The sequence below is a fragment of the Jatropha curcas genome, chromosome 8 (assembly GCF_041381405.1).
Source record: "Jatropha curcas cultivar XTBG-Jc1 chromosome 8, XTBG_Jcur_1.0, whole genome shotgun sequence".
Taxonomy (NCBI): domain Eukaryota; kingdom Viridiplantae; phylum Streptophyta; class Magnoliopsida; order Malpighiales; family Euphorbiaceae; genus Jatropha; species Jatropha curcas.
This window is the reverse complement of record NC_143158.1, coordinates 7800631-7813028: the sequence shown is the minus strand read 5'-3', so window position 1 is coordinate 7813028 and position 12398 is coordinate 7800631. Positions and strand designations below refer to the sequence as shown.

Sequence of the window (12398 nt, the reverse complement as noted above, 5' to 3'; positions counted from 1 at the left end):
AAAAATTATTTATAGATACTATAATTTTAATTATGAAAATCTCATATTTTAAAAATGAAAAACGATTGGAAACCATATATGTTATAAAAAAATTGCATAAAACAAGTTAAAGCTTCTTTCTAAATCCTAGTTAAATTCGGAAAAACCGTTTTCTAACTTTCAAAATAGAAAACTGACTAATTTAAATATAAAATTCTGTTTTTTTAATTTTTTTTGGAAAATTTTTCTATAAAAATGCTCTAGAGAAAAATGTAAGAGGGAATTTTCAACATGTTGTCAGAAATTTTGTGAACCACATGTTGGTAATTTTGGAGAAATGATTTGATTTTTTAGAAATGGTGGTTGCAGCTGCTCAAGTTTAAAGTTAGTTCAAATACCTCTGCTTGAGTCTTTGTAATTTGGGTGTCAAGAAGATTATTCAGATGAACTGGTGTCTCATCTGAATACAGGTCGGTATATGTGTGATAGTATTAAAGTACGTGGGTGATCTCGCGTTGGATAAATACGTACATTTTGAGTAAATGATATAGAATGAGAAGGATCAACCAACCAAAATGGTTTAGATTATTTTACGTAACACTTAAGTCTAACCCATAATGATTTTGTTAATTTCCATTAATAATTTTATCTAATTAACTTAAAATTATAATTTAAGATGCAATAAATGCAATGATATGAGAGCTCACTTGACAAAATGGGTATAGTTTGGGGTCCAAATTGAATTTTGCCCCATATCTACATTCACACAATTCATTAAAACACATATTTAAATGTAATTTTACAACCCGAGAGCTCCAAGAGGAGTCTTTCCTTGACCAGCTTCAAAGTAGAAAATTAACATGGCAACCATAGCTAGTCTTGCATGTTTAATCTCAGCAACTTTAAGTCTATCGAGTTTCTCCACATCAGGAACGTAAACTCCATTCTGTATTGTCCCTGCAAACCCTAGTGGGTCAAAAAACTTCCCTCCTGGATATCCTTGTTCGCCTGTCGCATTAGCAAAGTTCTCTGCTGTTCTTGACCATGGAGTTGCCCATTCAACTGACTGTGAGTCTGGGTTAAAGAAATCAACCCATCGCTTGCTTTCAACCCAACCCATTAGCAGAAGTTGAGTCCCTAACAGTGAGCCAAACGAGAAAGGTTTAATGGCTTCTGGGTCAGCACCGGCCTCGAACCATGGGACTCCACTCCAGGCTTGGCCTACGAATATTCCTACTACAGCAGCCATGGCCCATCGCCCGTGGATTAGCTCTGCTTCTCTGTACCATTTCAGAAATGCTGGATCTTTCCCTAGCCCTAATGGGTCAAAGCCATAGTCGCCTGGGAGCCTGCAATTGTACAGAATATTCAAAATTAATGAAAATTTATTTTAAGCCAAATGAACAAATATTGAAGAGAGAAACTTACGATCCATCAAGCCACTCAGGATCAATTAAGTTGCCACCACCTCTAACAGCAGGGATCCAAGATTTCTTTGGTGGAAGAGCCATAACCACAAACTTCCTTGAACCAGTGCCAACCATTCTATTGTTAGTACCCAACAAAGCTTGGCTTCTCTTCCCTCCACACAAGAAAGAAGACCCCAACCCATTAAGGACAGCACCAGAAGTAGCAGCAGCCATCTTGAGTTGATCTTGTTTACAGTTGGAGAGGTTTTGGTTGCTGGGTTTGATTTTGTGGAGAACGAGTGTGTATATCTAAAAGGTGTATTAAGGAGCCAAGTAGGATAATGAGAATCTAAAGAGGAAATCTGAGTAAGTGTCGTGGATAGATTTCGGACCAATGGGAGCTCCATCTCCATCCGCATCTTCAAGCTGTCTCCAACCACGTGTACCTTCTGTTTTTTTTTGGTTCTTCTGTTGCATTTAATTAAGTGGGTGCATATGCTATCCATCGAGTTCATGACTTCGAGATTTTTTTTTTTCTAATTTTTATTACATGAAATTTCTTTTAAGGTAAATTATCATAAATCACTAAAATTGATTAAAGTTACTATTTCATCCCAATTGTTTAATGAAATTACTAGGAAATTCTTGATATTTGTGGCGGATGTAATTAATTAAGAATACCTTTTATTGACAAACTGCAATTTTTCTTTTAGATACCATGTAATATTTGACTATATAATCCTTCAAATTTAATATAATATTACTATTTAATCTCTTATATTTAATATAATTTTATTAATTAGTCTATTTTAATTGTTTCGAAACTTTCGATTTTATACTGCTAAATCTATTTTCAATCACTTTGAATTTTCTATTTTTAGTTTTCTTTCCTTAATTATTGGCTAAAACACCAAATCAAAACTTTAATCCCTAAATACCAAAATTTTCTCTCTTATGTATGAAGCCTAGCATAGAAAGTTGGGAGGAAGTGAGTTAAACTAAGGAAAGAAAGTTGAGGGTAAACGAGGAAAGAAATGGATAAAAATTACAGTTAAATTAACTTCTTAATATGAATGAAAAGTTAGTTTTTTTATCTAAATAGAACAGTTGAGTATTAATTTTAATTAATGTTTAAACTTATACTCCAGCTTATTCATTTATTTAGACAGAAGTGATTTTGCATAAAAAAATTTTCTCTAATTTGCCCCTAGTATTGCATTAACTATACATTTTAATTCACTTCCACGATTTCATCACATACGCTTGATCACAACATGCTACCTTTTAATTCGCCCTCTAGTTCTAAAATTGCACTATCCTTCAAAAACTCTTATGGCCTTTAACACTTTACATGATGTAGGTCGTATACCATCTCCCTATATATGCAGTTGGATTCTACAATAGAAGCAATTTAGCATACATATATAGTGTCTGAATAGGATGGCAACGAATCGGATATCGCTTAAAATGCACTGCCCAAACTTGAACCGATTATAAATTAGGTATCTAAATCCATTCCGAACTTGTTTATAAATTCACTTTTAATACTCGAACTCATCCCGAACTTGTTTACAAATTTGCTTTTAATATCCAAATCCAACTACGTTTAAATACTTGTTTAGTATTAAAAATATTTTTTATTTTATTTTTTAAAAATAAAAAGTAAGTAAAAATTGTAAAATTGTTATTTTGATTTAATGGAAATATAATATAAATATTTAATATAATTATAAAATTAATTACAATCAACAATGTGTATATATATAATTTTTCTTCAAAAAAATAATTATTTTCAATTTTTCTAAATATTAATTAAATAAGCAACGGGTAGCGGATACCTGAATCCTTGAACTTCATACAGTTAGTAAAAATATTTTCACATATTTATCAAATTTAGTAAATTTATCTAAATAAATGTGACACCCTAATTTTAGAAATTTTATCTAAATAAATGAATTGGAGAGTACTTAATTATTTAACGTGATAAGATTAATATTATATTATTATTTAAAATCATCATTATAATTTTTTTAATAGAATTTTGAATTTGAATGAATTTTAAAAGCGCATACCTACACCGATTATCCTTATTAGTATTAAACTAGTGTTAGAATCCGTTGGATTTACAGAACAATATTAAATGATGAAATAATCTTTTATAACATTATTTAAAAAATAACAAAATTGTAGGAGTGTCAAAATGGGTTGGCGTGTCGGGTTTGACACGGATTTGCCTAATACGTAACACGATTAGGGTCAACACAAACATGACTCATTTAATAATCGTGTCAAATTTGTCAATACGAACACGATACAAAAATTAGACAGATGACACGAACACAACACATGTAACCCGGCTAATATCATAAACAGATTAAGTGGTCGTATCGACCCGTATACGATTTGTGTAATCCGCCTAATATCATAAACAGGTTAAGTGGATCATGTTGACCTATATACGACCCACTTAACATACTTATAATATTTTAAAAAGTTTTAATCTATTTAATTTAAATTATATTTAACAATAAATTTTTATGTATAAAATGCATAGGTCTTTAAGATTCACAATTAAAATAAAAAAAATTAATACAACAATAAAGTTTAAATAGGATTTTAGTTGGAGTATTTATGTCTACCCTTAAATAAATAAGTAACTTACCTAACCCGCATGCTAATCCATTACACGACACGTTTATATTTGTTATATCAATGGATGACCCGTTTGTGATTTTTGATATCAATTTAACCTCAATTTTATTCAATTTGCACGGCTTGAGTTATATATATTTTAATATGATTTTAATTTAATTTAATAATATTATCTTAATGATGTAACCGATAGATATTATGTTGATAAATGCATTATATGAAAATATAAAATAACTATTATCCTTATAATTGTATTAAATAACTATTCTTTTATCTTTGGCAATTTGAGAGACTTACGCTTGGTTGTCATTTAAGATAAACTAGTATTAGAACCTGCGCGATGCGCGGAGCAATATTTAAGGGTCAAATCATTTTTTATAACTTCAACACAAACACAACATGAAAATTAGATGGATAATACGAACACGATATGTTTAACCCACTTAATATTCGAAACAGATTAAGTGGGTCATGTTGACCAATATACAACTCCTGTAACTCGCTTAATATCATAAATAGGTTAAGTGGATGCGTTGACCCACATACAATCCACTTAACTTGCTTATAATATTTTTAACTTTTAACCTATTTAACTCCAATTATATTTAAAATAAATTTGTACATGTAAAATGCATAAATTCTCCAAGATTTATAATTAAAATAAAAAAGTAATACAACAATAAAATTTAAATAGGTTTTAGTTGGAGTATTTATATCTAACACTAAAATTACCTCTTTACTCTTAAATAAATGGGTCACTCGCCTAACCCGCGTGTCAATCTGCAACACAACACATTTTTATTCTTGTCGTAAATGGGTGATTCGTTTACGACACGAACTCGTTTAATATCAACCCTAACCCATTTATTTTGCGTATTGTGACCCATTTTGACACTCCTAGTATGACCTACATCAAAAAATGCACACACTATTAATGTATTTTTCAATAATGATAATAATTTTGAGAATTTAACTAATTATATTGAAATAAGAAATGCAGTATTTTTTTATTTTATGTTTATGATTTTTTATAAATAATTATTTATTTATTTGAAATATTAATGTATTATACTTATTTAATGTAGTGTGTCCTAATCGTATGGATCTCCTTTTTTAAAAAAATTTTCATATCGCTATGTTCTCGTATCGCGTGATTAAGTGTTTTTTTAAATTTATTTTTGTATCTTTTTTTATTAATGAATAATAAAAAGAATAAGAAGGGACTATTTTTTTTTCGAAAAAACTTTTGTTACTTATTTTTTTTGATATAAAAGAAAAATAAAATTAATTTTTCTCTACAAATTTATTTTTATAGTTTTTTTATTTTCCTTCTAATTTGAAGAGAAAATTATCGCAATTCTTTTCTCTTATATACCTTTCTTATTTTCAAATAAAATAGTTTTTGCTTATTAATATTAATTTAGTTTTTTTCCTCCTCTATGATATTATCTAAAAATATGATTATTTTTTTTCTCTTATAATCCGCACGGTATGCATGCTAATATTAAAAAATGAAATAATATTTTATAATATCATTCTAAAATAGTAAAATTATACAATAAAATGATAAATTGTATCTTATTGAGATATGCTAAAAAATTATGATTCTAAGATATATTTTCTTAAGTATCATGCGAAACTTTTCATAAGATATGTAATGACAAAAATCATGTATGGTATGATCTACAGAAAAAAATGCATACACACTATTAATTTATTTTTCAATAATGATAATAATTTTGAGAATTTAACTATTGAAATAAGAAATTAAATATTTTTTATTTTATGTTTATGATTTATTATAAATGATTGTTTATTTATTTGAAATATTCATATATTACTTATTTAGTGTAGTGTGTTTTAAGCATATGGATGTCCTACTTTTTGAAAATTTTCGTATCCGTATGTTCCCGTATCTCGTGTCCCATTGTAGGGGAGTGACGAGTAAATTCACTTGGATGTTAGAGTCATTGTCCTAGCCCTTCATAGGTGCCCCTACGCCTATGAAAGGTGACATTGGTTACCTCGATGTAATATTTGATATATAAATAACAATTACCATTTTGCCCCTATGTGCGATGTTGTGCTATGTTCTGTTATGTGTTCCTCGATGATACTTGAATTGTTCTTATATTCGAAGCCATATGATTATATATTGGTATTATATTGTTCTAACGCCCATTATTGGCTTGCAGATAACTAATTGATATCCTTGGCTGGCTTATTTGAGAGTGTGCTAAGCAAGCGCCACACGGTCCCGTCTTGGTGCGTATTACGGGACCGTGACATTTGGTATCCGAGCATTGAATTGCGAATAGAATGAGTGATGAAAATGACAAAATCCTTCGTGTTGAAGCTTTAGAGAAGCGGGTGGAGGAGCTTGCTACTTTTATAGAAAAGAATGTGCTTGTTGGTGAGCCACCAATTGTTTCTGAATGGCAAGAGGCCAAAGAGCGCATTGAGGCGCTAGAGGAGAAAGCGGTGGAAATGCAGACCATGCTTTCTGAATTGAATCACTCGATTGATGCCCTGCGTCTCACCTCAGCCACTACGGGTGGTGAGGTAGGAGACGAGGAGCGAGGTCCTGCCTCGGCCACTCAGGGTGGTGAGGTAGGAGACAAAGAAAAGATTAAGAACCTTGAGACTACGGTGCAAAACTTAGTGGGGCTACCAGGAGAGTTAGATGAGGCCCACACCGAATTTTGTGATTACATTAAGCCTATGATTGATGAGGCCAAGACAAAGGTGAACGAGTTCAGCGAGGAGTTGGCGAAACTATTAGAAAGGATGAAAGACTATGAGGTAGTCAAAGAAAAGGTCGACTTCCTCTTTGATTTGGACACTTACTTTAAGGCCACGAACACCACGTCAGACGAAGAAAAATTGAGCCTTATTCCAATGTTTTTAGCAGAAGATGGCAAGCTATGGTGGCGCACCAAAGTTGAGGAGGTGCGAGTTGGCCAAACCAGCATGGGCACTTGGGAGGAGTTTTGCCAAGTATTGAAATCAGCATTCTACCCTAAGAGAATAGCATATAATGCCCGACATAGGTTGTCAAAAGTATAGCATACAGATTTCGTTCGGGAGTACGTGCGACAATTCACCCTATGCATGCTGGATATCAAAACTATGTCAGGTGATGATCGGTTATACTTTTTTCTAAAAGGACTACAATCGTAGGCTAAGGATAAACTGGACACTCAGAAGGTTGACGACTATGAATCAGCCATAAAAGCGACAGAGGCACTGGATGACTATGGGCAAAACTTTCCCAAACGTAAACTCGGTCAACCAGGTGCAGGTGACAATCGTCCTAACAAGTGGGTGAGACCCACAGGTGGGGGAGCAAGTTCAACCAATTCAGAAGTGAATGTGGAAAGGAGGCCTTGGAACTCCAACTATAAAAATGCCCCAAGTCAGGCGATAGTCGGGAATGCTGAGCCATGAAAGAACTTCACTTTCTGATAGGAAGGTAGAGCACCAGGAGGAAATAACATGGGAGGGGGAGTGGCGAGAAGCCTAGAACCATCAAATGTTTCTTTTGTAAAGGGCCATATAGAATGTCAGAATGCACGGTAAGAGACAAGGCCATGAATGCCCTCCAATTACAAGAAGAAAAAGAGCATGAAAGACAGGCTTCAGACTCAAGCAGTGTTGATCCGGCTGTGGTTGGAGCATTGAGATTCTTGGGGGCCTTAGAACGTCAAGTCGAGGAAAAGATCGAACCAACTAAAAAGGGATTGATGTATATTGACTTCACTCCGAATGGAAAGTTAGCAAAGGCAATGGTGGACACGGGAGCCACGGATAACTTTTTGAATTGTCCAATGGTATCAAAATTCAAACTACAAGTAAAGAAGGACTTGGGGAAGTTGAAGGCAGTGAATTCTGAGGCAGTGAACATAGTGGAAGTTGCTGCTAGTGTCCCATACCGAGTGGGGTCTTGGGAAGGGAAAATTAATTTCACAGTGGCTCCGATGGACAATTTTGATATTGTTTTGGGTTTGAATTTCTTGAATGTGGCAAAAGGCATGCCGATCCCTGCTGCGAATTTCCTTCTTCTTGTGAATACTCAAATTTTGAGGCTCAAAAAGCCTGTTGGTTGACTTTGCTACAGTAAATTTGACTGTGCTACAATGAATTTGCTACAGCAAATTTAATTGTGCTACAGTCCATTTGCTACAGTAAATTTGACTTTTCTACAGTAACTTTGACTCACAAGGCTCAAAGAGCCAATTTTCCCGGACTGCAAACAGTCCGGCCGGACCGGAGGCCATTTCGGAAGTTCACCGGAAATATGTCAATATGGTACTTGAAACGTCCAGGAAATTTTACGAGGATCGCGGAACAGTCCGGAATATTTTTCGGAAGTCTGAAAACTCCCAAAAAGGCTCCCGAAGCGAGGCACGGTGGCCACACCGCCACGGCGGCGCCAAGCCCACGCCAAGCGCGGGCGGGGCCTGGCGCCCAGCGCGGGCGGGGCCTGGCGCCCAGCGCGGGCGGGGCCTGGCGCCCAGCGGCGGGCGAGGCCCTCTCGCCCCTCGCGCGGGCGAGGCCTCCCGCGCCGCGCGCGGGCGAGGCCCCTCGCGCCGCGCGCGGTGCGAGGCCTGTCTCCCCTCGTCGGTGCGAGGCTGTCTCTCGCCCTCGCGTGCGATGCCCCTCTCGCCGCGCGCTGAGCGCGTGCCTCCTCTCCCTTGCGCGGGCTGAGGCCTGTCGCCCCACCAACAGGGCGGTAGGTACTCGCCTGGCCTGGCGGCAGCTACCTGCCCCAGATTTTTGAGCGGTGGCTACCGCCATGCCTGGCGGAAGCTACCGCCCGGGACCCGAAAATGGCCTATAAATAGGCCATTTTCAGGCTGTTTTTGGCACCTCTTGTCTGTATTGACGGACGAAACCTTCTCCCCCTCACGCTCCTTGCGTCTTCTTTACCGCTTTTTGCATTTAATTTAATTTTATTGCATTTATATTGCGTTATTTGACCACTAAAATAAAATAAAATTAAAAATTAATTAATATACCTAAACGAGGAGCTAAATCTGGAGTTAAGAAGTGGCCGACGATTAAATCAGGTACGTAATTAAAATTCTGCCTATTTAATTTTAGCACTTCATGCATGCTTCTTTTCTACTCTTAATCATTCTATAACTGCATAAAAATGCATACACGTCAACTAAAGTCTTGCTTAATTAAAAATCAAACCTTTTACGGCCAAAAGTCGTAAAATCGAACCATTTTGGCGAAACGCCTTAAAATCAACACTTTCGACTAAAAGTCATAAAATCAAACCATTTTGGCGAAAAGCCTTAAGGCCAACACATTTCGGCCGAAGGCCTCAAAATCAACCATTTTGGCGACAATCGCCTAAATCACACATTTTAGCAAATGAATTGCCTTAAAATCAACAATTTTGGCTTAAAGCCTTAAAATCGACATTTTTGGCAAAATGCCTTAAAATCAATCATTTTCGGTTTAAAACCGTAAAATCAACCATTTTAGCGACAAATCGTTTAAAACCGACATTTTTGGCAAAATGCCTCAAAATCAATCATTTTCGGTTGAAAACCGTAAAAACAACCATTTTAGCGACAAATCGCTTAAAATCGACATTTTTGGCAAAATGCCTCAAAATCAATCATTTACGGTTGAAAACCGTAAAATCAACCATTTTAGCGACAAATCGCTTAAAATCGACATTTTTGGCAAAATGCCTCAAAATCAATCATTTTCGGTTTAAAACTGTAAAATCAACCGTTTCAGCGACAAATCGCTTAAAATCGACATTTTCGGCAAAATGCCTTAAAATCAATCTTTTAAGCGACAAATTGTTTAAATGAACCATTTTGGCACAAATGCCTAAATCAATCAATTTTCGGCAAAATGCCTAAACAACATGCACAAAGCATACACACAAAATGCACAAAGCATACACACTCATGCATAAAGCATACCCATTCAAAGCCCTTCAAAGAAGGCCTATCGAACTACGTTGACTTTGATCTTCCATTCAAACGGAAGTACGTAGGCATGTTCGGGATTTCACCCCGGGTGGCAAGTCGAAATCATCGAAATCATCAAAATCACTCAAACATTTCATTAATCCATCATTCACCTTGCAAAACATTCATTCATCGGTTAGTTTATCAGCATGACATAGTCTCGGGATCCATCTCGGGTTTGCATACCATGCCTTACACATTGGGATAATTAATCTAGTAACTAGGTTAATTAAAATTGAAGTCATTCAGGGTTTTTTCCTAGTTTACCCTAAAATAATTAAACAAGGTGGCGACTCACACACTCACGTGCATTTCTTTCTTTTGTCATATGCATCACATGCCTATGTGCTTTTGAGGAAGGGGTTCACACTTCTGATGGGGGAACAACCATGTGTTGTGCCAATAACTGTTAGTCCGATTAATGAAAAGAAGCTGTTAAAGAGGGATGAAACCTCATATGTAGTAATTCCAATCCATAAAGAAGAGACAGAGCCCATTGGCCACCCCGAGTTCATCAATGAGGTGATGCTGGAATACAAGGATATACCGGAGTAGTTGCCTAAAACCTTACCTCCCCGTCGAGATGTGGATCACCAAAATAAGCTGCTACCTGGGGCCAAACCTCCTGCTCGGGCCCCCTATAGAATGGCTCCACCAGAATTAGTAGAGTTGAGGAGACAATTAGATGAGCTCTTAGAGGCAGGATTTATCAGACCCTCTAAGACTCCTTCCGGGGCCTCAGTACTATTCCAGAAGAAACAAGATGGTAGCCTGAGACTTTGTATTGATTATCGAGCTCTGAATAAGGTCACAGTGAGGAATAAATATCCCATTCCACTGATAGCTGATCTGTTCGACCAGTTGGGACAAGCTCGGTACTTCACCAAGCTAGATCTTCAATCAAGCTATCACCAAGTCTGCATAGTAGAAGGGGATGAACCAAAAACAACATGTGTGACTCGGTATGGAGCATTCGAATTTCTTGTCATACCTTTTGGTTTAACTAATGCACTTGCTACTTTTTATACTCTAATGAACCAGGTATTCTATGAGTATTTGGACAAATTTGTGATGCTGTACCTAGATGACATCGTGGTGTATAGCAATAGTCTAGAAGAGCATAAAGCCCATTTGCAGCTGGTCTTTAACAAGCTTCGAGAGAACAAGTTATTCCTAAAAAAGGAAAAGTGTGCCTTCGGCCAGTAATGCATCAAATTCTTAGGACATGTCATTGAACAGGGTCGTGTCAGAATGGACGAAGCAAAATCCAGGCCATCAAAGAGTGGAGGATCCCGTCTTGCATGACAAAACTACAATCCTTCTTGTGATTGACCAACTACTATAGAGTTTTGTACAGGGATATTGTAACGCCCCATTTTTCTGTGTCTGAAATAGTAAGTTATCGGTCTGTGAATAGTATCATCGGTCTGGGAATAAATATTATTTTTGTCCGGAAAAATTACTATGTATGTTTAATATTTTTCTGGAGTATGTATACATTATGAATTTAAGAAGACTAAAGAATAAGACAAGTTTTCTGATAAGTGATATGAAGTAAGAATTAAAACAAGGATTTTGGGCTCTAATATACTTAGTGTGAATTTGATGCGTGATTTGATTTTTATTCTGTCTGATGAGCATGCTCGGCATTTGATGCCATTCTGATAAGAAGCTATGATCATATGCTAGACACGTGGGTGTCTTCTGTTCTGTTAGGGCGGACGCGCTCTATATGTTATGAAAAGGTTGGCGACCTAAGGCCATTATGAATAAGTTATGAAAACTTATCTGCTTCTCTTTCTCCTAAGTGTATGCGAGCCCTATGGAAAATATTTGTAAGACAATTAAACGAATGAGATCATATTATTTTAGTAAACCTTACTTTGGAAATTAAGGATTATGTTATCAAATGAATTGTCAAAGCATGATATTTCGGTACATGGTATTAAATAAAGAGTATATGTATTGGTATAATAAATGTTCAAGTAATGACTTTATGATTTGAAAGAATTACATTATTATGTTATAATTATAAGTTTATTTGATATTCTAAGTAAAGAACTAAAGTATTTATACTGATTAAATGTTTAAGTAAAGGATTTATGATATAAAGAATTAAATGATTTATGCTATTAAGTAAGAGTTTATTTGATATTTCTTTTGCTATAAATGTAAATGTATGTTGAAATTTAATGATTTTATGATTATAAATGATTTTACGAAATTTGTGTTTAAAGTAAGTTGCCATCGCAACTTTGGTAAGTATGTGAATTATGAGCACCACTAAGTTTTATACTCAGCGCGTCGATTTTTGTCACGCGTAGGTTGAAGATCGTGGTTGCTACTTGAAGATTTGAAGAGC

General features: G+C 35.6%; 1 protein-coding gene across 1 annotated transcript; it reads right to left on the bottom strand.

Annotated features, from left to right (window-relative positions):
- Positions 1-686: 686 nt before the first annotated feature.
- On the bottom strand, positions 687-1697 carry LHCB6 (light harvesting complex photosystem II subunit 6). The gene is made up of 2 exons (XM_089725414.1): positions 1408-1697; positions 687-1328 (listed from the first exon to the last, which is right to left on the bottom strand). The coding sequence occupies exons 1-2, from the start codon at positions 1620-1622 to the stop codon at positions 779-781; spliced, it is 765 nt and encodes a 254-aa protein (XP_089581540.1). The 5' UTR covers positions 1623-1697; the 3' UTR covers positions 687-778.
- Between the last annotated feature and the right edge of the window lie 10701 nt (positions 1698-12398).